Raw genomic sequence first — 26,299 nt, 5'->3', positions numbered from 1 at the left:
TTGGCCTCTCCTGGACACCCCAAAGCCCAGCACAAGTAGCAGCCAACTACGGTTTGCTGTGTAGCTCATGCTGGGTGGCCCTGGGCAAGGCACTGGCACAGGCTGACTCTGCACCTCCCCGGAGGCCCCTGAGACAGTACATCTGGTGGTCAGACTCGACCACTCTGGATTACAACCCTACCACATCCACGAGTGACACACTCAAGGGGCACACTTGGTGAACACCAAAGCTCCACTGAAGTAAATCCTGATCCATAGGGGAGTCTCCAGCACAGCAGCTCTTTGGCTGTAGTTGCAGCTGGTCCTCACAGCCGATTGGCTTGGGGGTCAATTCCTCCCAGGGACCCAACAGCAACCAAGGCTCAACTACAACAGGACAGTGCACACAGCCCACACACGGGAGCACCTAGAAGGCCCAGCTCAGGTGACTGGGGAGGTTGAGCCACTGGACCCTACAGGACACTTACTATACAAAGCCACTCTACAAATTCCAGGAGACACAGCAGCTCTACCTAACACATAGAAACAAACACCTGGAAGCAGCCAAAATGTGGAGGCAAAGAAACATGTCACAAAGGAAAGAACAGAAGAAATCTCTAGAAGAGGAACTAAATGAAATAGATCCAAGCAAACTAACAGATAGAGAGTTCAGAATTTTGGTTATAAGGATGTTTAAGCAGACTGTTAGGGAAATAACTGAGAAAATCAATAACATAATAAAGTACCAATTTGAAATGAAGGCTAAATGAATTGAAATGAAGAATAATTTACAGGGAATCAACAGCAGAGTAGAGGACGCTGCGGATCAAATCAGCAATTTGGAACATGAGGAAACAAAAAACACCCAACCAGAAGAGCAAAAAGAAAAAAGAATACAGAAATATGAAGATAGTATAAGGAGCCTCTGGGACAACTTCAGGAGGCCCAACACTCATATCATTAGGGTGCCAGAAGGGGAAGAAAGAGACCAAGAAATTGAAAACCTATTTGAAAAAATAATTACAGAAAACTTCCCCTACCTAGGGAAAGAAATAGACTTACAAGTCCAGGAAGCACAGAGGGTCCCAAACAAGAGGAACCCAAAGAGGCCCACACCAAGACACATCATCATTAAAATGCCAAAGGTTAAAGACAAAGAGAGAATCTTAAAATCAGCAAGAGAAAAGCAATTAGTTACCTACAAGGGGTCACCCATACGACTGTCAGCTGATTTCTCAACAGAAACTTTACAGGCCAGAAGGGAGTGGCAAGAAATATTCAAAGTGATGAAAAACATGGAACTACAACCAAGATTGCTCTACCCAGCAAAGCTATCAACTAGAATTGAAGGTCAGATAAAGAGCTTCCCCGATAAGAAAAAGCTAAAGGAGTTCATCACCCCCAGACCAGCACTACAGGAAAAGTTGAAGGGTCTTCTTTAAGAAGAAGCTAATGAGCAAAAAAATCTGACGAACTAAATAGATCCAGAGACATTGACGCAGGCAACAGACGATCATATTTCAGAGGGAAGAGGGAAGGGGGTGGAGAGTGGGAAGAGATTAACCAAAGAAGTTATATGCATATATGCATAACCCATGGACATAGTCAATAATGGGATGAAGACCTGGGAGGGGGTGGGAGTGAAGTGGAGGGGGTCAATTGGGGGGAAAAATGGGACACACCTGTAATACTCTCAACAGTAAAGATAAATTTTTTTTAAAAAATAAAATATTGATGGATTGAATAATACAAGAATGATTATTGAATTAATGGAGTGAATAAATAGATGAAATAGTAAATAGATAAATTTTAAAAATCAATAGATGAAGGGATATCATGGATGACGGTTGAGCAAATGCGTACATGGACTGATGGATTAGTTCAGTTGTTCAACACAATTTTTGAGTACCTTTCCTGTGACAACCAAGATGTATGACACTGAGAACAGAGCTGTGGACTAAACATGGTGCCTGCCTTTTCAGAATCGTCTGTCAAATAAACAGTATAAATGTGTGTATAAATGGAGAGATGGATGTTTGAATTAATAGTCAATAAATTAATAAATAAAGGATGGTTTAAGATGTGAGGGTAAAACAGATTTAGTGATGAGTGGATAGACTGATACATTTATGAACAAATGACTCAATGAGAGAATAAATGGATAAAAAAGTAAATCAGCTACTGGGCATAGGCTGGACCAAATGGGCACATCTATGAAGACGAGGACAGTGGAGAGATGAATGATACAGGGATGGTTACTCGTTACTTGTTTCACCAATTACTGAGGTGGGGTGTTGAAATCTGCTACTATATAGTGGATTTTTTCTTCTTGTAGCTCTACTGGGTTTTGCTCCATGTGTTTGGTCTTGGTTAGTAGCTGCATAAACACTTAGGATCCTTATGTCCTGGTGAGGAATTGATCCCTTTGTCATTATGAAATGATTCTTTGTTTTGAAGTCTGCTTTTTCTGATGTTAATATAGTCACTTCAGCTCTCTTATGTTTAGCATTATCGTGGCATATTTATTTCCATAATTTTTCACCTATATATGTCTATATTTAAAGTTTGTGCCCGGCTGGGTGTGGCTCAGCGGTTGAGCGTCGACCTAGTATCCAGGAGATCGCAATACAATTCCCAGTCAGGGCACATGGCCAGGTTTCGGGCTCGATCCCCAGTTGGGGGCATGCAGGAGGCAGCCAATCAATGATGACTCTCTCATCATTAATGTTTCTCTCTCTTTCCCTCTCCCTTCCTCTCTCTGAAATCAATAAAGATATATTTTTTAAAAAAAGAATTGATTTTAAATAAATAAATAAATAAATAAATAAATAAATAAATAAATAAATAAAATAAAGTTTGTTTCTTATGAACAGAATATAACTGGATTCTATCTGTAAGATTCTGTCTGTAAATCCAAAATGACAATCTCTGCCTCTTTGTTATTATTGCTTTTTAGAGAGAGGAAGGAAGGAGAAAGAAACAGTGATGTAAGAGAGAAACACTGATTGGTTGCCCCCCACACCCCACATGGGCCCTGACCAGGGATCAAACCTGCAACCTGGGTATGTGCTCTGGCTGGGAATGGAAACCACCACCCTTTGGTGCACAGGATGATACTCCAACCAACTCAGCCACACCAGCTGGGGCCAATCTCTGCCTTTTAATTGGGGTGTTTGGACCAGGTACATTTAATGAGATTACTGATGCAGCTGAGTTTAAAACCCACTGCTTTCTACGGGTCCCATCTGTTCTTTATTTCCCTTTTCATCTTCTTCTGCCTCCTTTGATTGCTTTTGTGTGTTTTTTAAATCTCCTTTGTTGTCTTATTAGCTACAACTCTTGATATTCTAGTAGTTACTTTAGGGTTTACAGTACATATTGTAACTTACCACAATCAACCTTCCAGTGAGGCTATACCACTTCACATATAAGAACCTGAAACAATATATTTCCAGTTCCCCCTCCCAGACTTCATATTTTGTCACACAGCTGAGCCAAACAACTATAATTTGTGCAATTTTCAGTGTGTACATCTTCATATGTTATAAAACTCCATAACACATTGCTATTACTTTTGTTTCTTCAATTATCTTTTCAATAAATTTAAACAATGAGAGCATATCTTATATATGTGCCTGTGTAGACACCCTTTTTAGTGTCTCTAATTCCTCTGTGTGGAAACATCTTTAACTGGTGTGCCTTCCATCTACCTGTGGGACTTGCATTAACATGTCTTATAGTCTGAGTCTGTTTGTGATTGGTTCTTTCAGCTTTTGTATGTTCACAGAGGTCTTTTATTTTTCTTTCAAATATGTTTTTATTGATTTCAGAGAGAGGAAGGGAGAGGGAGAGAGAGAGTTGAAGCATCAATGATGAGAGAGAATCATTGATCAGCTGCCTCCTGCACGCCCCCCTCTGGGGATCAAGCCCACAACCCGGGCATGTGTCGTGACCAGGAATTGAACCGCGATCTCCTGGATCCTAGGCCAGTGCTCAACTGCTGAGCCACACCAGCCAGGCCACAGAGGTCTTTATTCTGCCTTCAGTTTTGAAGATGTTTGCACACCTCTACAGCTCTCTTCCTCTGTACAGGTCTCTTCTCATGGATGCCTGCAGTCACAAGCTGCCTTGGGAACCCTGACTCTGAACCCTGTCTCCTTAACTCAGGAAATGGCCAGGCTCTGCCTGGACGCTGCCTGCCTCACCCAGCCTGGGATTCTCTCACATGGTAAGCTGGGCAATCACCTGGCTCATGTCCAGCCTCTTGGGGACCACTGATTTATTATTCCCTGATGTCCAGGTTCTTGAAGATCATGTTTCATAGGTTCCACCTCCGTTCTGTTGTACCAGGTGGAAGGGTCAGTCAGGGCCCTGTCACTCTATCCTGGAAGCAGAAATTGCTGTTCATATTTTCCCCCAACCTTCTTGCTCTCTGTTTCATTTTGCATAGTTTCTGTTGCATCTTCAAATAAACTAATATACTTTTTCAATGTCTATCCTGCCATTAATCCCATCTGGCGTATTTCTCATCTCAGGCATAGTTTTCATCTCTAGAAGTTTAGGAGTGTGTAGAAATAGAGATGGGGGTGTTTGTGGATGGTAGTTGTAAGTTTCAATGTGACTGTCCACTAATTCTGTCACCTGTGTCATCTCTGAGTCACTTGATTGGTTGAGTTCATGCTTCACTGTGAGTATATTTCCTGTTTCCTTGCATACCTGGTAACTATTACATTTTTATTTGGAAACAATGATAGATTTACAGGAAGTCGCAACAACAGAAGGGTTCCCGTGTACCCTTAGCCAGTTTCCCCCAACGATGGTGTCTTACTGGTACAATACATGTACCAGGACACGGACATCACACAAACCCTGCTTGTTCCATTGCAACAATTTTACACACGTTCCTTTGTGTGTGGATGTAGTCACATGTCAATTTGTGTAACCACCAGCACGGCCCCAATACAGAGCTCCTTCGTGTCACCCCTCTGGCCACAGCCACCTCTCCCCCTTTTTCTTCCCTGCTCCGTCCTCAACCCCATAAACCACTTGCTGGTCCCATCGCCATAATCCTGTCATTTTGTAACCTGTGAGGTTGGATTTCTTACTCAGTGTGGTGCCTTCCAGGTGCTGTTTCGTTACAGACACACCTCCTTGCCGAGGAGCAAGTAACCCTGCTGCGGACAGACTCAGTTTGTTAACCTGCCACCCACAGGTGGCTTCGGTTTGGGGCGACTGCACAGAAAGCTGTGGCTACACCTTGCTGTGCAGACAGTTTTCACTTCACTGGAATGAATGCCCAGAAGCACGATCACTCAGTCACACAGTAAATGTTCGTTTTCTTAAGAAATGTTTTCCAGAACATGTAGCTGCCCCATCTCACTTTCCCTCTGGGTTCCCTGCATCCTCACCAGCAGGTGCTGCCTCCTGCTTTTAACTCCAGCTCTTCTGCCGGGTGTGTGATGCTGTTGAATGTGACATGTCTGTTTCCGTCACTGCACCCTCCTAAGTGAAATTTCCCTTCATGTCCTTTGCTCACTTTATAACCAGACTGTAGATCCATTAGCTGTCAAGTTTTGGGAATTCTTTGTGTATCCCAGGTGTGGGCCCTCTTTCAGATGTGCGGTTGGCAGTGTTTCATGTCTGTGGCTTGTCTTTCCATCTTCCTTTTAACATTGATGTGAAAGAGAAACATCAGTCAGTCGCCTCCAGTGGGGAATGCACTGCATGACCCCCAACCGAGAATCAACCCTAAAACCCAGGCGTGTGCCCTGCCTGGGAACTGAACCCACCACATTTCGGGGTATGGACGGTGCTCCAACCAACCGAACCACCCAGCCAGGCCTTTTTTCTTCTTAACGGAGTGAAAGTCCTACATTTTGATGAAGTCCATTGTTGATCTAAGAACTCTTTACCGAGCCATAAGTCCTGAAGATGTTCTTGGGTCCTGTGTTCTCCTAACCTGTGTTCTTCTAAAGGTATTATCACTCTACATTTAAATACATGATCCATTTTGAGTCAGTTTTGGTACAAGGCGGGAGGTCAGGTTCATCTCTTTGCCTGTGGATGTCCTGATGCTCCAGCACCATCTGTTGAGAAGACTGTCCTTTCTGGTGCCGTGTCCCCCAGGAGCCTCTGGCCCACCCCTCCCCCACCCCGTGTGCTGCTCTCCTCTGAGCTCTGTCCCCACGACCCACCCTCGCTTCCCTGGCCCACCGTGCCCCTCATCCCTCAGGCACCGGCTGGGTGCGAACATCGACACCCTTCAGGCAGAGGCTGGGTACCATCTTGACCCGCAGGCGCAGTGGGCAGGCCGCCCTGAGGCAGCAGCCAGGCCCTTGTCTTCCTGGCCTCACTCCCTTTGTGAGACCAGAAGCGTTCAGCTGTCTCCCACCTCCTGGGTATTAAAGAGAGGAAGTCGAGGGCCCTGGGGGGCAGGCGGGGAGAGGGGACCCCAGAGCAGCATCCTGAGAGGCAGTCGAGGAACGGAGGTGCTAGGGGCAGTGATGTTGATCGTGCTCTGTTGAGTGTGACCGTTAGCTATAGTTTTAAAAAATATTAAGCACGCCCAGCCAGGAGGTCAAGGTTTGATTCTCAGTCGAGGCAGATGCCAGGGTTTCAAGCAGGCTCCATCCCCGGTGGGGGGCCTGCAGGAAGGAGCTGATCAGTGACTCTCTCTCTCCCTCTCCTTCACTCTCTCTGAAAATAACATTCTCACCTGGCTGAGGGCTGAACCCCGGGCAGTCGGGACGAGGTCCATTGTCCTCACCTGCCGTCATCATGGGAAGATTAACCACCTTGTTTCGGAAACAAAGTGGTCCCAGAGGCACCCCACCCTTTTGCAAACCCCCCAGCCCGCATTTCCCATAACCTGTAACCACTGTGTCCACCCTTACTCCTTTTGCCCACTTCCCCATGTAGCTCTGTCCTTCTGCCCCATAGGAGCAGCTGGCTCATGGCTTAAGGCAGTGCAGGGGTGGAGCGGATTTTCATGGGTGCCCTGCTGCTCTCCCATACTGCGGGCATTATTGGAATAAACGGCCTTATATGATTCAACCCCGTCTCTGCTTAATTGGCAAGTAGCAACAGGCAGCCCAGACCTATTGTGTCCAGTTTCAGAGGGGGCCCTGGGCACAGGGTCACCAGCTGAGTAAAGACCCTGGCAGCCCCCATGTGGAGGTGGGGGTCCACCAGCAGACCCCAGGCCAACCCTGGGGCTTCACAGCTGGGATGGGAAACAGAAGACTGAGATGGGACATGGCCTGTGGTTCAAGTCAGATTCACTTAAAGAAATTAAGGAAGTAGAATTTGGCCACTTGGCTTCTTGATGCTCCCACAGGCCCATAGGAACTGGCCTATAGGGGCTTGGGAGAAGCCCAGGCACCCTGTCGCCAGCAGGGCCCCACACTGGGAAAAGTGTGGCTGATGTGGTAGTTCCCCAGGAGCCCAGGGCGCTGGGATTGCAGAAACAGGATGTGCCAAGAATGAGGGGCCAGGTGAGTGGGCCCAACTCCAGAAGTAGTCGACCTCAGTTTCCCCACCCCCAAGGGGAACACTATTTCCCAAGGCAGATGCCAGGGTCCAGGGACAGCGGGAGAGCCCTAGCCGGAGGTGGCACGCAGAAACCAGAAGGAACTACGGTCTTGACTGCAGGTGACCCTGAAGGGTCAGAGCAGGGCCACCAGCTCCTGGTTCCTGTGGGGAATGATGCCCCCCCTTCTGCTCCCACCTGCACGGGGGTGCTCCCGTCCTCCGCGTACACCCGGGGGTCAGCTCCAAGCTTCAGAAGCACTTCCACAGCCTCTAGGTGGCCCCCGAAAGCTGCTCGGTACAGTGGCGACCGGCCAAAGGCACCCTGCAGGAAGGGTGCCCTGAGCCAGGCCCGCACCCAGTGCCACCCTGGGGCCCTGCCTCCCCAGGTGCCCACCTTGCAGTTGGGGCTGGCGCCCTGCTCAGCCAGCAGCTCCCCAGGTGCCCACCTTGCAGTTGGGGCTGGCGCCCTGCTCAGCCAGCAGCTCCCCAGGTGCCCACCTTGCAGTTGGGGCTGGCGCCCTGCTCAGCCAGCAGCTCCCCAGGTGCCCACCTTGCAGTTGGGGCTGGCGCCCTGCTCAGCCAGCAGCTCCCCAGGTGCCCACCTTGCAGTTGGGGCTGGCGCCCTGCTCAGCCAGCAGCTGGATGGCCAGGGGCTGCCCGCCCGCCGCCGCCTCGGACAGCGGGGTGTTCCCGCCGGCGTCCTCGCTCTCCAGCAGGGCCACGCGCCGCCGCCGCCGCCGCGCCAGGCCCGCCTCGTCGTGGCCCACGCCCTCGCTGGTCAGCAGCTCGTCCACCTGCGCCCAGGCCAGGTCAGCAGCTCGTCCACCTGCGCCCAGGCCAGGTCCCGCGCGCCCTGCGGCAGCCCCCGCGACCCCCGACCTCCCGCAGGACAGCGGCGATCTCCGCCAGGTTGCCGTCGAAGGCGGCCTCCCGCAGGCGCGCCTGCCGCCGCCGCTCCTCCCGCCGCCGCCGCTCCGCCGCCGCCGCCGCCTCCCGCCGGCGCCGCGCGGCCTCGCGCTCCCGGTGCGCCAGGGCCAGGAAGGCCTGCCAGGGACACAGCCCTAAGGTCCCGGCCCCGGTCCCGAGCTCCCACCCCTGATGTCACGGTCCGCTCCCTGGGGCGCCATCCCTGGGATCCTGGCCCTGGCCCGGCCTCACCTCCCTCTGCAGCTTCTCCATCTGCTCCAGATACTCCGCGTGCTCCTGCCGGCGGAGGGCCAGCTCCTTTCTAGCCAGGAGCTGCCGGAAGGCACACTGGATGACAGTGGCCGCTTGGTCCTCTGCAGTTGGCCCTGGGGTGGGGAGAGGATTCATGGATCCAGGACCCCCTCCAAGCTGTGGTCGGCAGCAGCTGGGCTCCCACGCACCTGTGTTAGCATAGCCGGTGCAGCAGGCCACCCCTTCTGACCTGACTAAAGGGCCAATATTCTAAATCCACAAACCCAGCCAGAACGGTCCAGCCACACAGAGAGCAAACGAGGCCGGAGGACTCAGGTCCCCATCCCAGATGGTCCCCCTCCCAGACAGCTGGGACATGATCCCAGCAGGAGGCCAAGGGAAGGTAAGAAAAATGGCCTGGGGCAGAGAAGCCACTGTGGGCCCCACTGGGCTGAGCCCCCAAAGGTGTTCAGGCACCACACCCAGAGGCCGGCTGAAAAGGCAGAGGTTGGCGAGGTCTCAGCCATGAGCCAACAGGCCCTCAGAAGAGGGAGCCCAGGGCCCTTGGGTTCCATGCTCCACCCCAGCCCCTGCTCGTCCCACAGAGCAACTGGCCTTCAAGAAGGGTCGATTGGCCTGCTGAAAGTCGGATGTCATTCTGGAGAACTTGGTGGAAGCCCACTTCCCACCACAAAAACCAAAATGGGAGGGGTTGTCTGTCCCTCATTCCCTGACAACCAGAGGGCCGCCCCAGTGCAGGCTGCAGGGACTTGCAGAGTACAGCAGTGGTGCTGGCCTCTGGTGACAGAAGGGATATCTAACCTGACTTTCTCTGGGGCCTGACCTGGCCCATGTCCCGCACCTGCTCCCAAGCCCCAATCTCGATACTGGGTGTTCTTCCAATAAATCACATTTCTACTGTCCCTGCTGTGTACTCCCAGAGCCCCAACCCGAATTGAACACTCAAGCTTCTACAAAATCAACAGTCAGGTCCTGGCCGGGTGGCTCAGTTGGTTGGAGCACCATCCCGTACATGGTAAGGTTGCAGGTGCGATTCCTGATCAGGACACATACCTGGGTTGTGGGTTCCACCCCTGGTCAGACACGTATGGGAAGGCGACCAATCAATGTTCCCTCTCACATCCATGCTTCTCTCTCCCCCCTTCCCCTTTCTCTAAAAAAACAATCAATAAGCATATCTTTGGGTTTTATAAAAAAATCAACAGTCAGGATGTCACAAATCTCTGAAGTTCACCACTGTCCTCAGACAAGGTCAGGCTCCCTATCCTGGTCCTTGGGTGGGGCAAAAGTAACAGGTGGTACCAGGGGTTCACCTGGGGGTAAGGCCACCACTAAGAAGGGTCAAATGTGCATGAGACCCAATGTTGACTCCTCTGTAGAGAACAGACTAGAAGTAAAACGGAGGTGGAAGACCAGTTTAGAGCCCACTGGGTCAGGAGGCAAGAAGACCTGCTCTAGGGCAGAAGTGGAGTGGGGGAGCCGAGAACACACTGTCTGTGGGAGTGGAGGCTTGGGCACAGTGTCACTGGGAGCAGTCTTGGGGGACCAGATAGGGAGGACAAGGGGATGATCGGTATGTGTTTGGATGCGCTGTGGGGTTTGAGGACACCCAGGAGAGGGCTGAGTAGCAGCTGAGTCTGGGTTTGGAACAAAAGGGGGAGGTTCATGTAAAAATATAGCTCTGGAGGTCACAATGGAGGCTGCACAGGAAAGACAGGGCTAAGACAGAGGCCCCAGGCAGGTGCCCAGGAAGGAGCTAGAGAAGCTTGGGGGTCACTGAGGCAGTGCCTCGGCTCCCATCGCTAGGATGCCCTCCCCGAGGTTAGCTCCTGCCACCAGAGGGCGACGGCACCCAGAGCAGACAGCACCATGTCCGGTGATCCAGGTGGAAGGAACGTGGCCCCCAAGCTCAGGGTGCTGGAGGGTGAAAGGAGGAGGCTCCCGGAGAGGCCGCACCCCTGGGAGGTACACGGTGTTACCTGCCCAGCCCAGCCCTCACCAAAAAGCAGGGGCTGGGGCCGTGGGAGGAGAAAAAACAGGGCTCCCCACTTGCTGCCGGGAGGGACATGCTCACCCCATGAGCACATGCAGTCATTCACATACATGCACATTCATACTTGATCACTTGCACAATGCACCTGCACATACAGGTACACGTACTCACACACATGCACACATGCACTCATGCATACCAGTGAGACCCAGCCCAGGACAGCCTGCTTTCTGACAGCCAGCCCTGAGTCCTCCCCATCCTCACCTGGCCAAAGAGGGGCTGCATGGGCGTGGCTCTCACCTGCAGGGGCCTCTGGGTATTCAGGGGGCGCAGGTCCCTTCGCCCGCTGGCCAGTCTTCCTCTGCAACTGGCGGTTCTCTCCTGGCTTCCCTGAGTGGGGGTGTATCAGTGAGGTTGGTGTGTGGGCCATCCCACCTCCTCAGCCTCAGGAGGCATTTATGGGTCACCTGTAGGGCAGCTGTGTCCTGGTTGTTAGGGGGCACCCACCCATGCAACAGCTTTAATGAGCGACCAGGCCGCGTCCTGCACAGCAAATACAGGCCACACACGTGCTGCAGGACTGCCCTGCACCTGGGCCCTGAAGCCCCAGGCTCTGGTGAGCCCAGGAGTGGCGATGCCCAGGTTGGCACCCCACTGCCTGCCTCCCCACCCTAACACAGCCCCACGCCAGTGCCTTTTCCCTCCAGAGGCCCTTCCTCCTTTCTGTGCATCGACCCATGTTCTGCGGCGGCAGTCTGTCGCCCCCCTGAGCCTCTGGGGCAAAGGCTGAAGGGGGGGGGTGCAGGCAGGGCTAGGCCAGGCAAACCAGTCCAGCCAGTGTGGTAGTGCTGGCTGGAATGGGGCCCTGGGCGTGGGTGTGAGTCAGCAGCCCCAGGCTGGGGAAACGCTGGGGTGGAAGCCTCTGGAGCCTCCCTCCCAACAGGAAGCGCAGGGGACGCTAGAACTCAAGCTGGCCCTGCGTCCCCCCATCCAAAGGCTGGCTGGGGCTCCTCAGGGCTCTGTTTCTGTGGGCAAAACACCTGGACCCCCAACCAGGATGGCCTCTGAGCCCCTGCCACACCTGCACCCCAGGGCAGGCTGGACCTTCCTGCTGTCCCACCTCAGTCCACAAGATGGAGCTTTCAGGGCCTAGTGAGTGCCACCAGCCACCAGGGCAACCTGGGCGCATGGGAGCCCCCCAGGCTGGGCCAAAGGGTCCATCACTCCACAGTACGCTGGCGGCTGGGGCCAAGGGCCTCTCCGCTGTGCTGGCTGGGGGGCTGGTGCTCAGTGTGGCCCGTGGCCAGTGTCTCCTGTGCTAGTTGGGTTGCACTGTCTGTGGCAAATGGGGGCCTTGTCAAGATAGTCAGCACGGTAGGGGATGCAGCTCCTGGCCCTGTGGGCTGGAGTTTGAGTCTTAAGATCAGGGGTGGAACTGGGTGGGGTGCCCGCCCTGGGCAGGACTAGACTCGCCCTATACACAGCCTGCAGTCTGGCTGTGGAGAGTCACCTCCTCCAGTTTCTCTCAGTCTCCCTCCCAGTCTGGCCAGTGAGGCCTGTGGCCCGTAAAGTCCTGCGCCCTGTGTCAGCACGTTAGTCAGACTCTGTGCCGGTTGAGCCACCGCAGCCGAGTCCCTATAAACTCCCCGGTGTGGCCTAGCCCGCCAAGTCGGCTCATGAGGCCCACAGGCAGAGCCAGGGCCGGAGCTGCAGCGCTGTGGGCCCCAGCCAAGGGGTAGGGCAGGCAGAGGGGCAGCAGTCACAGAGGGCGCACCGTGGCCTCAGGGGCTGCCCTCTGGGCCCACAGGATCCAGGCTACCTGCCAATGAGCCAGGGCCCCTGGGGAGCATACGCAGGATTGGGGCCATGTCTGGGAAACGGAACCGAGCTCGAAAACCCCGGGCCAGGAGGGCAGGCAGGGCACAACAGGCCACAGGGCAGCAGGGCCCTGAGGCCAAGCCCCCGCCCCCTGACGCAGGGGGCCCTCTGGAGGAGACAGGGGTGGCCCCTGTGGGGCACGTGACCAGCAGCAAACCAGCTCCCCAGGGACACCCCAAAGTGGCCAGGCCAGAGCACCCACAGGCAGTGGAGAGGCCAGTGCAGGCCACTGCTCTGGGGTCTGAGCTGGTGCTAGTCCCCACTCAGGAGGACATGGAAGACCACCGGCTTGTGGGCCTCACACGGAGCCTGGGCCCCGAGCTGCTAAGGCTCCACGAGGTCCAGCTGTGCCTGGCCCAGGAGCAGCTGCTGCTGGAGGACCGTCGAAGGCAGGTCCAGCTGCAGATGCAGCTGTGGCAGGAGGAGCAACTGTGGCGGGAGCAGCTGTGGCAGGAGGAACAGCTGTGGCTGCAGCAGCTCCAGGAAGAGCAGGCCTGGGTGCGCATGGAGGGGATGGAGCTGGCCATGGCCCTGGAGCAACTCCAGAGCGAGGGCCTTGAGGTGCTGCAGACACAAGGCCAGGTAAGGCCTGGGGGGGCATGGGGGTGGCAGAGGCTCTGACAATCTGGGGGGTGTGGTGACCATGTGAATAACCTATAGGTACCTGCAGAGGGCTGGGAGGCAGGCTGGCTGCGGGACATCTGTGGGCCTATTTCACATTTTCAAAGTGAGGTTGGCGCCTACTGCGCAGGACACTGCAAAGGCCACGCCAGAGCACGCTCCCTCAGGCCAATGCTTGACAGGCAGAGGGTGCCCAGGTAGTGTGCTTCTTCAGGGAGATTGAGGCACAGGTGTTCCTGCACAGGCCCTAGGTATCCTGGCCAGGTGCTGTCCAGGGCAGTGTTTGGGGTGGATAGGATGATAGGCTAGGTGGACAGGAGGCAGGTAGCAGAACTGAAGAACAGGCCCCAGCACAGCTTCCAGGTGCCCCTGCCACCCCCGTATGTATTGCAGTGTGCCGTGTTCCAGGGCTTCATCATGGAAGCAGCCAGCAGCACCTGGGCCCGTCATCCTCATTCCAGGAAGGCTGCTGTCTCAGACGCAGCTGGGGCTATTTAGGGGAACTAAGGCCTAACCCCAGCTTGGCTTGAAGAGCAGTAACCACCATCCAGCCAGGTACTATGACCTTGGAGCCCTCTGAGGTCTCGGGTCTTCAGCGGGCCCACTCCAAGTGGAAGGGCTGCTTCTGGAGAATAGGGTAGGCTCTCTCTTAGCAAGCACAGACCCCCATGCAGGCCTGGGTGCTTGAGGAACCTGGAGCAGCAGCCTGGATGGGGTTGGCATCTTAGCAAAATCTCCGATGAGTGCCGGGACAGAGAAGAAATGGAACTCAGAGAAGGGGAGTGACAACCAGTGGGGGTGGGCATGGCAGGAGGTGCCCTTCCTGACTCACAGCAGGACTGAACCCAGGACAAGCTGTCCCCATTCAGCTTGGAAGTGCTATGGAGAGGGTGGCCTGAGAGAACAGCAGCAGGCAGGGAAAAACATGGGATAGCCATGAGTCAGAGTAAAGGGTCAGAGTGGACCACATACTTAGTCTGAGACTCCCCAACACAGATTCAGACCCTGCTGTTTCAGAACCTGCTTCCCATCTCCATGTGTTCTAAAGCTGTGCTCCTCTGAATACTGCCCCTGGGCCCCCGACCCCTGACCCCACCCCCAGGGCCTGGAATGGACATCTGAGCTCTGAGTCCTCAGTCTACCACACCCACGCCTAACTCAGGGGAGAGGGTCTTCTCAGGCGGAGTGTCCCGGGTGGCTGCGTAGAGGGTCTCACAAGTTAGGGTCTGAGTGGGATGCCCTGGAGGTTGGAAGGCACGCTCACTCACCAGCAGAGGCTCTGGGCTTGGCTCCAGGGAGGGATGTCTGCCACTTTCCTGATGCTGCTTTGGGCACCCCCTTCTTACTGCTCATGCTGCTAGAGGGAAGGTAGGAAAGATCAGGAAGGGTGTGCTCAGAGTGGCAGGGGCAGTGGGAACAGCACTACACACTCCCTGGGCCCGGTGGACAGTCAGCAGGTGCCAAATGGGAAAAAAGGACTGCAGGTGCCCTAACAGAGCACCCTGCTGGCTTCCTGGCCACCTGTCTGACCCTGGTTATTGCTGTGTGTGTGCCAGCAGCTTGACTGGGAATGCTTGGCAATAGCTCATCCCCCTCACCCTCACTCACCTGCCCCCTCCACCCCTGGCTCAACCATCCTCCAGTCCCAGGACCTGACCACAACCCCCAGGGTGGGGTGTCCCGTACCCATCTCCCTGCTCCAAACCACTGGGCTGCCAGCCGGACAAGTTTTGTCTTAATGCACAAGCTGGAGCCCAGCCCCAGTCCCCTCACCCTTCCACACCCAGCCTCCTTCTAGCCTGGCCTTGGCAGGTGTTGTTAGGGACTGGAAGCCACACCCCTCTCCCTGGTCTGCTTGACTGACCCCAAAGTTTATGTCTCTGGGAGACCTGCCCTACCCCAAGCTGGGTCGGGGTCCCCTCAACCTCCCCCACTGCCAGGTAACCCACTGCAGCACTGTTGCCTGGGCACTGGTCTGACCCCATGCCCTGTGCCCACCATGTTGGCTCCGCTGGAGTGTTGCTGTGTTTGGGGACAGAATGACCCTGAAAACTGAGAAAACGGGGTCTGGCACGGAGAGGGGTGAGGAGGAAGGTGACAAGGTTGACAGGGGGGGGCTGAGGCGCTGTGACAGTGGAAAGTGCTTGGGGGGCTGGCGGGGGCCCTAAGGGAGGGTCTGATGGGAAACAGGTTGAGCAGGGTCCACAGTGTTTGGGGGTACACTGGCAGGACTGAGGCACCTAGGGGCAGCTGAGGGCTTCACTGTGTGCGTGGAGGGAAGGTGTCCATGTGGGGCTCCGTGTGAGTGGGGTCCCCTCCTGTGCGGTTGGTGCTCGCAGGGTCCCTGGTGTAGGGGGGCTTTTCAGTGTTCCCACAGGGCCTTTTATGTGTGCAGAGTTCTGGAGGGTCCCTGTGTGGAGGTCAGTGAATGTGGGTCCCCTGCTTGTGGGTGGACACCGAGTAACAGGCATGTGTTGGACTTGGTGTGCACGTACTTCCCGCCTATGTGCGGGTTCCTGTCTGCCTGTGAGGTCCCATGTTCGTGGCAGAAGGGCTGGTGTGTGCAGGGTCCCCTATATGTGTGGGCACTGGTGTGTGAGGGTCAGTGTGTGTGCGTGTCCCCTGACCATGTGGGGGGGTGCAGAACACCCTGAGCCTGTGTGTGTGGCCTGTGGGGGCCAGAAAATGTGTGTGGGGGTTGGTGTAGGTGTGGGGTCCATTTTTAAGAATAAGTTTTCACTGATTTGAAATAGAAAGGAAAGGAGAGGGAGAGAGAAACATGGACGACAAACATCGACCAGCTGCCTCCCGCACGCCCCCTGCAGGCATCAGCCTGCAGCCCAGGCACGCGCCCGACCCGAAATCAACCTGGGGACCTCTTGGTTCACGGGTGACACTCAACCACTGGGCCACACCCGCCGCAAAAGGGCCCATTTTTGTGGACTAGTGTCCCCTGTGTGTGGCTCCCTACAGGGATGGGTGTCAGCGTGGGGTCGATGCGAGCAGGGCTCCTGAGCACCCGCAGGGGCCCCGGTTCTCGCCGAAGTCAGTGTGCGCGGGAGGGGCCTCTGCGCCGGCCGGGGCGGGGGCGGCGGGGTGTTGCGGGGAGCGCCCCGCGGCCCCGGCCCGGCCACGCCCCGCAGCCTCGCCCGCCTCACCTGCCGCGGCCGCGACCAGAAGCTCCGCCCCTCGCGTCGAGCCGGCCCGTTTCCTAGCGACTGAGCCGGAACTTCCCAGTGACCTCCACTTCCGGGGCGAGGGTTAGGGGTCAAGCGTAGGGACCTCGAGCCTCCGGTGAACTGATGGGGGTCCGGGGCTCTGGCCGTGTGCGGGCGCGCCGGGCGGGGCTTCCCGGACGCGCCGCCGGGGGGCCCGACGGGGCCGGGGGGGCCCCGGGGCGCGCGGGGCGGCGGCGCGGCGGCGGGCGGGCGGAGGAATGCGGGCGCGCCGCGGGTGGGGCCGCCCCGCCTCCAGGTGCTGCCCGGGCAGGCCGGCGGCGGGAACGGGCGGGGCGGGGGCGGGCGCGTGAATCAGGCCGCGCGGCGGGCGGGCCGCGGCAGGGAGTGGCTGCCGGACCGACCGGACCGCGAAGCCGCTGGGCGGCGGTCGGCTCCTGCTGTCCTCGTCCCGAGACCCCGCGCACCTGGCCAGGTAGGGCCCTCCCCGGCGGGGCGCGGGGCGGGGCGGGGCGCGCGGGAGGGTGGGCGCGCGGGCCCCCACGTCGCGGCTCGCCGGCGGCCCCCCTCGGGGCTGCGCGGCCCAGAGCCCGTCGGCGGGCGGCGGGCGGCCTCGCGGGGGGGCGGACGGCGGGCCGGGGGCGCCCTCGCGCGAGGCCGGCCCAGGAGGAGCGGAGTGGGAAGGGGCCCGGGCGCCGGCGGCCCTGACGCCCTCCCGCCCTTGAGGCGGGCTGGGGCCTGGGGGGAGTGCTGGGCCGGCCTGGACCCTCCCCAGGGGTGCCCCGCCCAGGCGCCTCGGCGCCGGGCCCGTCGGGTTCCCTACCTGGGGTGTCGGGAGAGCGGAAGGCCCCCGCCCTCTCGTGCTCGCGTCCTGGGACTGGGGTGGGGGAGTGGGACGCTCGCCCAGGCCCCGCTAACTCCCTGGGGCCCGCCAACTCTGTGGTGAGCGCTCCTAAAAGTACAGCTCTTGGACTTCCAGTCTGTGAGCCCATCCGTTGGAATCCTTCCGGGCTCCTAATACCCCGCAGTCCTGCCTTCGGGGACCCTCCTCCTGCCCGCCCTTCCATACTTGGCACACTGTCCCCACCCGCGAGCCTTAGCCCCACACCTCCCTCCTGCCAGATGGGACAGGTCCATGGTCTTGAAGTCCCTAGTGCAAGCCCACTGGAGCCCTGAGCCCCCTGGACACCGGCTGGCTTGAGGTCAGAGGTCAGCACCGGGAAGCTGATTCTTGCTGAGTCATTGGGAAAAGAACCCTTCCCTCCCCGAAGGCAGGTGGCAGTAGGCAAATGTGTGGGGAGGCACTTGGTTGAGGTTCCACATTTCGGGCTGAGGAATGGCCACTTTACATTCCACAGTTCAGGGTGTGCAGACACCCATGAAAGGAAACCAGCAGAGGAACAGGACACTGAGGTGGTGGTGTTGCCATGTGAGGCTGAGCAGGGCCACCTTCCCAACCAGTCCTGTCTGATGAGAAGGTTCTTCACCCACCATGGGATACCTCCAACCCCCATTGCATGCAATCTGGGCAGTTTGTGTTGGACCCCCTTCCCTCTTTAGTGTGTTGCCCCAACATGGAAAGTGCCATCAAGCCCTGCATGGTCAGACTGACCCTGTGTAGCCACATACCACAGTGTCCCCCATCATATACAGTGTGAGACACTCCCCAGCACTGTGATCAGATCCAGTGCAAGAACTCCCCCACACACACACTGTGGTCAGATGTAGTTTGAGACACCCCCCCCCCACTGATCAGATACAGTGAGACCCTGCCCCCCACTGTGATCAGATGCAGTGTGAGGCACCCCACACATACTGGTCAGATATAATGTGAGGCACCCCACACATGCTAGTCAGATACAGTGTGAGGCACCTCCCCACTGTGGTCAGATACAGTGTGACATCCCCACACATTGTAATCAGCGTGAGGCACTCCCCCACACACTGTGGTCAGACACAGACCCTGGTACAGTCGGACAGGCCCACCCTTCACACCCCCATATGGTATTCCTCAATTTGGTTCTGTACAATGAGGATTGTATGGCCACCCCTGTGCAACTGTGGGCTGTCAGGACAGTATCCCCACACAAAGGAATGTCAGCAACTGTCCCTGGGACCAGGTAGCAGCTCTGCCCAATGTAAACTGAATGGCACACAGGTATCCTACACCTCCCATCCCCAGGGAAGGTGGACCAGAAAGTTTCCCCAGTTCATTGTACACAACAGAGCCCTGACCCCTCCAGGCAGCCTCAGCCAACTGCATGTGAGGAGGGGGCAGAACTGCTTCCCTCAGCCAGGATCAACATCCAGGAGCCTAGCCCGGCCAGGTGTGGCTCAGCGGTTGAGCGTTGACCTAGGATCCAGGCGATCAGGGTTCGATTCCTGGTCAGCGCACGTGCCCAGGTTGTGGGCTCAATCCATGACTCTCTCATCATTGATGTTTCTATCTCCCTCTTCTTTACTCTCTCTGAAATCAATAAAGATATATTAAAAACAAACAAACAAAAAAATACATCCAGGAGCCTAGAGCTAGGCAGGAGCAGCAGGGGTGGGGTGAGCAGTGCCTGGGGCTCTCCTCCTGGGGTAGGAGAACAGGTATCCATGTTATGGGATGTGGGTAGATGGGTTCTGGGAGCTCAGGAGAGGCCTCCACCTAGGCAGGCAGCTGTGAAGTTGATGTGAGCGGTATGGTTGGAGAGGCACATTCAGAACCCAGGACAGCCTGGTGGTCACAGCAAAGGGCTGTGACTTCATCTGGAACAAAGCAGTGAGTAGGGCAGTGATGACTAGGAAAGATCACTGCTGCCACACAGGGCTGGGCTTGGCTGGGTCAGGACTCAGCTCACCTGGAGGAGGAAGCGGCAGCCCAGGTCTGCTGGAGTGTGAAGCAGGGCTGTAGGGAGGGGCGGGTCAAAGGGCAGGGTAGGTTAGAACCTTGGGACTCTGAGTGTGAGACCTTGTAGGATGGGTGCAGGTGTGGCTATTGGCTGTGGGTGGAGCTTAACTGTTCTCTGGCTAGACTAATGTAGTGACAGGCTCTATACTGAGCTCACCTTGGGCCAGGCATGGTATCTGGTCAGCCCTGACAGCTGAATACTATGGTGGAGGTAAGGAGCCAGGAAGGCAAGGCAACTGGCCCCAAGGCCCAGCACCAGGGACAGGCAGTTGGCCACTCAGTTTGTCTAGTTCTCAGAGTGCCAGGGACCCACAAAAAAGCATTGTCATAAAATCAGAAGAAAAATAATATCATAATAAAGAACCTAGACTGAATTAGGTTTTCTTTATACCAACAGTCATAAAATATTAATATTATGGCAGGAAGGGTCCCCAAAGCAGAAGTGAGTGGGGCCGCTGAAGATATAAAGTAACCCTGAGTAGGGGTTGTGTGGAGCCCGTCTGGAACCTGGAGCGCAAGGCTCTCCCTGGGTCCTGGTGAGAGCAAGGGCCCTAGTTGCATGGCTCCTCTGATGTCTCCCAGCTAGGGTCCTAGGGTCTTGGGGTGCCCTAAAAGCCTCCAGGCCTGGGCAGAACTCCCAGCACACCCAAGGTCTCAGACAGCCCTTACACAGTGTGTCCACACTTGAGCATGAGGGCTGTGGGCTCAGTGCCCCTGCCCTGGTAATGCGTTTTCCTGCCCCTCCCCCAGGCCCCTGGCCCCATCATGGCCCGTCGCTCCCAGAGCTCCTCCCAGGGAGACAACCCACTGGCACCAGGATACCTGCCACCTCATTACAAAGAGTATTACCGCCTGGCAGTAGATGCACTGGCTGAGGGCGGGCCAGAGGCCTACAGCCGCTTCCTGGCTTCTGAGGGGGCACCTGCCTTCCTGTGTCCTGAGGAACTAGACCACGTGAGCCGCCACCTGCAGCCCCCACAACATGTTGCCCAGGAGCCCCCTGAAGGCAGCCCTCCCAACGTGGACATGGATGGCTCCTCGGGTACCTACTGGCCCGTGAACTCGGACCAGGCGGTGCCTGAGCTCGACCTGGGCTGGCCCCTGACCTTCGGCTTCCAGGGCACTGAAGTCACAACACTGGTGCAGCCACCGCCGCCCGACAGCCCCAGCATCAAGGACGAGGCTCGCAGGATGATCCGCTCTGCCCAGCAGGTGCCTGTTGTGGACTTCAGTGGGCAGGGGGAGAGGGCAGCCTGAGGAGTGAGAGAGATGAGCTTACCAGCTTAGGGGTGAGGGTGAGGCGAGCTTCAGCAAGGATTTCCTGGCAGACTCCTAGGGTCGCCAAGGGTTGGCTTATCCCAGGCTGCAGGCTGTTTTCTCTACATAGGTTTGCTTGTCTGTGGCCATGGGCAGTACTCAGGGACTCTGGGATGGTTGGGCCCTCTCCTGGCCAAGCTCTGTTGTTCATAAAATTACCTCTAGTCCTGCCCTTGACCCAACTGAGGGTTTCTTACCCCTCACCAAGCAGTTGGCAAGCAGCAAAGGGGCCTGTTAAACCACAGAGGCAGGCTGTAGGTCCAAATGCTAAAGACTCCTGCCTCTGCCCAAGGGTCAGGGGTTCAGACATCTGTGGAGCAGGTGGGGTTGCAGGAGTTTCACTCACCTTACCTTTGCCCCATCCAGGGATCTGCCCAGGAGTGAGCACCCACCCCCAGCAGGACAGCCCTTCCCCAACAGGATGCAGGCCCTGTGCCTACCTAGGGCTCCATGGGCCACCCACCTGGCCAGCAGCCCCACATCCCTTCTGATAGCCCCTCCTCCTGACCCCATTCCCTGATGGCCCTACTCTCCCCTGGGATGGGCTAGTGGTTATTTTGCTCAGTTTGTGGGTGATTCAGAGGATCACTGGGCTGAGAGGTGTGGCTAGAGAATGGTGGGGAGAGCAGAGGGTTCTTCCCTTGGTCCTTGACCCAACCCCCGCAGGTGGTGGCCGTAGTGATGGACATGTTCACAGACGTGGACCTTCTCAGCGAAGTGCTGGAGGCCGCTGCCCGCCGCATCCCAGTCTACATTCTGCTGGACGAGATGAATGCACAGCACTTTCTGGACATGGCGGACAAGTGCCGTGTCAGCCTGCACCATGTGGATGTGAGTGACCTGGGGAGGTGCAGGGAAGGCGGGAAACCCCACCGCAGAGACCTAATGCCTCTCTCCCCCTAGTTCTTGCGAGTGCGCACTGTGGCAGGCCCCACCTACTACTGCCGCACTGGGAAGTCCTTCAAGGGCCACGTGAAGGAGAAGTTCCTCTTGGTGGATTGTGCCGTGGTGATGAGTGGGAGCTACAGGTGCGCAGCCCTGAAGCCCCAACACCTCCCCGCCCCATGGCCTCCTCTCCAGAACCCCTCCTGTAGCCCATCACAGCACCGCCCAGCCTGCCCTCCCCTGCATTTCTGCAGACTTTACACCCCAGCCACAGGCTGCTGAGTCCCGCCCCCTCCCCTGACTCTAGCCCTATCCCACCCCCAGCTTCATGTGGTCCTTCGAGAAGATCCACCGCAGCCTGGCCCACGTGTTCCAGGGTGAGCTGGTCTCCAGCTTCGATGAAGAGTTCCGCATCCTCTTTGCACAGTCTGAGCCCCTGGTGCCCGCGGCTGGGGCGCTGGCCCGCATGGATGCTTATGCCCTGGCTCCGTACTCTGGGGCTGGGCCCCTGATGGGCGGCCAGGTGGCCGGGGCACCAACTCCTTTCCCCTTTCCCAAACGAGCACACCTCCTGTTCCCACCGGCTCGGGAAGAGAGCCTAGGCTTCCCCTCCTTCCTCGACCCTGACCGCCACTTCCTGTCAGCCTTCCGCCGGGAGGAGCCGCAGCGGATGCCTGGGGGTGCCCTGGAGCCTCATGCAGGGCTGCGGCCACAGTTACGACGGTGGGACACAGAGGCCGGACCAGGTGCTGAGCTCGCAGGCCCACGGGGCTTCTTCCAGGCACGGCACCTGGAGATGGACTCCTTCAAACGGCACAGCTACGCTGCCGCAGATGGCACCGGTGCGGTGGAGAACTTTGCTGCCGCTCGGCAGGTGTCAAGACAGACATTCCTCAGCCATGGTGACGACTTCCGCTTCCAGACCAGCCACTTCCACCGTGACCAGCTCTACCAGCAGCATTACCAGTGGGACCCACAGTTTGCATCGGTGCGCCCACAGGGCCTGTTCGAAAAGCTGCGCGCTGGCCGCCCTGGCTTCACAGATCCGGAGGACTTCGCCTTGGGTGCCGGGCCACGCTTCCCTGAGCTTGGCCTGGATGGACACCAGCGGCTAGACTACGTGCCATCCAGTGAGTCGCGTGAGGTACGCCACGGCTCAGAACCGGCCTTTGGTCCCGGGTTCCAGTCAGGACCCCGCTGCCTGGAACCTGGCGGGGCCCCACGCCCCAACGTGGGCCAACGTTTCCCCTGCCAGGCAGCAGGGAGGCTGGGCCCTGAGACTGGGCTGGAGGTGGAGCCTGAACGCAGGGTTGGGCCTGAGGGGCGGGCTGGGCTAAGGCACTGGCGCCTTGCCTCCTACCTTAGCGGTTGCCATGGAGAGGACACAGGTGAGGAGGGCCTGCCAGCGCCCATGGAGGCTGAGGCCTATGAAGATGATGTGCTGGTTTCTGGGGGCAGGGTGGCTGGTGGGGACCTGCTTCCCTCAGGCTTCCGTGTGCCCACGTCCTTCCCAGCAAAGGGCCCTGTGCCTGGCTCCAGCAGTGGTGGCGGCAGTGGCCCAGAGCGCGAGGGCCTGGAGGACGCAGGCTTGGCCAAGCAGGACTCTTTCCGCTCACGCCTGAACCCATTGATCCAGCGTAGCTCCCGGCTTCGCTCCTCACTCATCTTTGCTTCGCAGGCAGAGGGTGCAGGTGGGGCTACTGTGGCCACCACTGAAAAGGTGCAGCTCCTGCACAAGGAGCAGGCAGTCGACGAGATGCTGGGCCCTGGGGGTGAGGCCCTGCGCTCCAATGCCTCCACCAAGGTGGCTGAGCTTCTGGAGAAGTACAAGGGCCCCGCTCGAGATTCCAGTACAGCCATAGTCACCTCCGCCAGCCATAGCAAGGCTGTTGTGTCCCAGGCGTGCGGGGAGGAGGTGGCAGTGCCAGGGAACACAGGGAGTGAGCGACGCAGCCTCGAGAGCTGCCTGCTCGACCTCCGCGACTCCTTCACACAGCGGCTGCACCAGGAAGCTGAGCGGCAGCCAGGAGCTGCCACACTCACTGCCACTCAGCTGCTTGACACACTGGGCCGGAGTGGCACCGACAGGCTGCCTTCCCGCTTCCTCTTGGCCCAGAGCCTCTCTACCTCCCCTCAAGGGCGGGACAGCCCCCCAGTGGAAGCGCCCCACTCAGAGCCAAAAGGGAGCCCCACCCCAGCCTACCCCGAACGTAAGGGGAGTCCCACCCCCGGGTTTCCCACTCGAAGAGGCAGCCCAACCACAGGATTTACTGAGCAGAAGGGGAGCCCCACCTCAGCCTACCCTGAGCGCAGGAGCAGTCCGGTGCCCCCTGTGCCAGAGCGCAGGGGAAGCCCGGTGCCCCCCGTGCCAGAGCGCAGGGGCAGCCTCACCCTTACCTTCTCTGGAGAGTCTCCAAAGACTGGGCCAGTGGAGGAGGCGCCTACTGGCCCCATGGAGGTCCTGCGCAAGGGGTCCTTGCGCCTCAGGCAGTTGCTGAGCCCTAAGAGTGAGCGGCGCACAGAGGATGAGGGCAGCTTCTCAGCGCCACAGGAGAACGGGCAGCCTGAGAGCCCCCAGCGGCCATCACTGAGCCGGGGTGACAGCACAGAAGCTGCCACAGGAGAGGAGCGGGGCCCGCGGGCGCGCGTGACCTCAGCCACGGCCAATGCCTTGTACAGCAGCAACCTGCGAGACGACACAAAAGCTATTCTGGAGCAGATCAGTGCCCACGGCCAGAAGCACCGTGGAGTCCCCACCCCCTCCCCGGCCCACAGCAGCCCTGAGCTAGGCCGCCCACCAGCTGCCAGCGGCCTGGCCCCTGACATGTCCGACAAGGACAAGTGTTCGGCCATTTTCCGCTCTGACAGTCTGGGGACACAAGGCCGACTGAGCCGCACACTGCCAGCCAGTGCAGAGGAGCGTGACCGGCTGCTGCGCCGCATGGAGAGCATGCGCAAGGAAAAGCGTGTCTACAGCCGCTTTGAGGTCTTCTGCAAGAAGGAGGAGGCCGGGGGCCCAGGGGGAGGAGAGGGCCCAACAGAGGAAGATGCCAGGGACAGCAAAGTGGGCAAGTTCATGCCCAAGATCCTGGGTACGTTCAAAAGCAAGAAATGAGCCTCCTGGCCCTCAGGCCACAGCAGTTTGGAACCCGGATGAGCACAACCAGAGCTCGGCTCCCCTTGGGGCTCACCCCCTGGATGCCCTGGCCTCCCCTTCTTGGGCTGCAGCTGTTCACTGCCCATGCCTTATTCGCCCAACTTCTATCTCCTCCCAGCACCTGTCGCTAGGCCCCCACCTTCCCATTCTTAGGCATCTGCCTCCTCCATCTCTTTGGACTTCATGTCCTCTTTGGGCCTTCATTCACCTCAGGGACTCATGTCTTTGTGCCTTAGTTCCCAGTTTACTCAGGGCTTCGTGTCTCAGGGTTCCCCTTGCTCATGGCCTCCTGGCTACGCTGCCTCCGCTCTGCTGCCTCTGCTGTGTCCTGGCCACGCCATCCTTCCCCTGCGCCTCCCACCTCCTCAGGGCCCACGACTCCACCTCCATCTCAGGCCACTGGAGGCTCCCTTCCTGCCCTGTCCATCTCCTGCCTCCTGACCCCTTTCTTGGTAGCCCATCCTTTCACTGTAGGGAGGCAGAGATGGTTGCAGACGGGGGGGGGGGCTACTGAGGGAACCTATAAGGACTGCCCTGCCCCCAAGACCTGAAGCAGACTTGGCCACCCCTCCAGCAAGCACCAGGCCTCGGTGATGGATGATGTGTGGTCCCAGCCTCATGAATGGTCTCCACATGCCCTGACAGACACATTCACAGCCAGAAAGAGGCTGGATGCGGAGTGTTTGTATGTGAACAGGTGAGGGGCAGAGGACTTGGTCTAGTGGCACCTGAGCCCCAGCCCACTGGTCCAAGAGGTCCTGCGTCCCATGCACTGGGCATGGTCCTTGCCTTGCAGGTACCCAGCAGAGGTGTTCTGCATCCTTTCCTTTGTCACCAACTTAGTCTGTCCAACATTCCTGCTTACCTTTCTTGTATCTTTCTCACCATCAGAGAGTAACTTTGATTTGGAATGACATTTTGGCACCAAATGCTTAGAAAGTCTCCCCACTATATAGGCACTATACAAACACTCAGAAATGAGTGTTTCTGCTGTTTCTCTTTTTTTTTTAATGTGTTTTGTGTTTTTTATTTTTTGGTGGTTTTTGTGTGTTTTTAAATTTTAGAGCGAGGAAGGGAGAGGGAAAGATAGAAACATCAATGATGAGAGTCATTGGTCAGCTGTCTCCTGCACACCCCCCTATTGGGGATACTGAGGATCTAGCCTGCAACCCAGGCATGTGCCCTGACCAGGAATTGAACCAAGATCTCCTGGATCATAGGTCGATGCTCAACCACTGAGCCATACCAGCTGGGCTCTGCTATTTCTTTTCAAATAGCTTCTGGTTTTTTAAGTGTAAGAATCCCTATTACTCAGAATGGGAAAGGATTTAAGAAACAAGGGCACTGAGTGAAGGCTGCAGTTCTGACTCTAGGCCCCCTTTCATATGCTGGTAGCTCACAGTCTGGTTACCAAAGCAACTGCCCAGGTAGGGGTGACAGCAAGGACTTTCATCCAGGTGACAAAGGTCTGGGGAGCTGGATGAACTGGAGTTTGCTGACAAATGTTTCCACATGGCCTGGTGCTTAGGGAGGGCCCAAGAGGGAAGTGGAGCCTTCTGGCCGCTGGAGGCCAGTGGCTGGGGGCTCTTGGAGCCTCCTGTCTGCATTCCCCATGTCTTGCTGAGTAACACAGCTCCTCAAATGTGATTCTTAGCATTTTGATGTTAATAAAACAAGAACACAAAATA

At 57.3% G+C, this 26,299-nt stretch overlaps 2 protein-coding genes across 5 annotated transcripts in view; one reads left to right on the top strand and one right to left on the bottom strand.

The window, feature by feature from the left end:
• IQANK1 (IQ motif and ankyrin repeat containing 1) overlaps nt 1-14,533 on the bottom strand; it is an 18,390-nt gene extending 3,857 nt beyond the window's left edge. The window contains exons 1-6 of one of the 3 annotated variants that reach the window (XM_087825535.1): nt 14,449-14,533; nt 10,982-11,071; nt 8,668-8,801; nt 8,389-8,553; nt 8,112-8,303; nt 7,706-7,831 (exon numbers count right to left, since the gene is read on the bottom strand). In XM_087825535.1, coding sequence (XP_087681661.1) covers nt 7,706-7,831; nt 8,112-8,303; nt 8,389-8,553; nt 8,668-8,801; nt 10,982-11,071; nt 14,449-14,533 — 792 coding nt within the window. Of the gene's footprint in view, nt 1-6,436; nt 6,624-6,694; nt 6,774-7,705; nt 7,865-7,903; nt 7,932-8,111; nt 8,304-8,388; nt 8,554-8,667; nt 8,802-10,981; nt 11,072-14,448 lie in introns of those variants that run through there. The other 2 variants (XR_015715807.1, XR_015715806.1) reach the window with 2 other exon arrangements.
• On the top strand, nt 12,548-26,299 carry SACK1H (scaffolding CK1 anchoring protein H). Of its 2 annotated transcripts, none has more exons than XM_087825534.1 (5): nt 12,548-13,141; nt 20,003-20,464; nt 21,236-21,400; nt 21,473-21,597; nt 21,779-26,299. In XM_087825534.1, exons 1-5 carry the CDS (start codon nt 12,548-12,550, stop codon nt 24,567-24,569), a joined length of 4,137 nt encoding a protein of 1,378 aa, XP_087681660.1. In that variant the 3' UTR covers nt 24,570-26,299. The 2 variants fall into 2 exon arrangements, with proteins under 2 accessions (XP_087681660.1, XP_087681659.1); XM_087825533.1 differs by lacking the exon at nt 12,548-13,141 and adding an exon at nt 16,779-16,831.

Source organism: Miniopterus natalensis, chromosome 16, assembly GCF_054644295.1.
Source record: "Miniopterus natalensis isolate mMinNat1 chromosome 16, mMinNat1.hap1, whole genome shotgun sequence".
Taxonomy (NCBI): domain Eukaryota; kingdom Metazoa; phylum Chordata; class Mammalia; order Chiroptera; family Miniopteridae; genus Miniopterus; species Miniopterus natalensis.
The sequence above is the reverse complement of the archived record's forward strand: the minus strand, read 5'-3'. Positions and strand labels throughout refer to the sequence as shown.

Excerpts from the sequence above, each read along its gene's own strand:
- SACK1H (XM_087825534.1), top strand. The coding sequence starts at position 12,548 with ATGTCTGGGAAACGGAACCGAGCTCGAAAACCCCGGGCCAGGAGGGCA. Across the intron at positions 13,142-20,002 it reads TGCTGCAGACACAAGGCCAG|GCCCCTGGCCCCATCATGGC; the intron begins GTAAGGCCTGGG and ends CCCCTCCCCCAG. Across the intron at positions 21,401-21,472 it reads TCAGCCTGCACCATGTGGAT|TTCTTGCGAGTGCGCACTGT; the intron begins GTGAGTGACCTG and ends CTCTCCCCCTAG.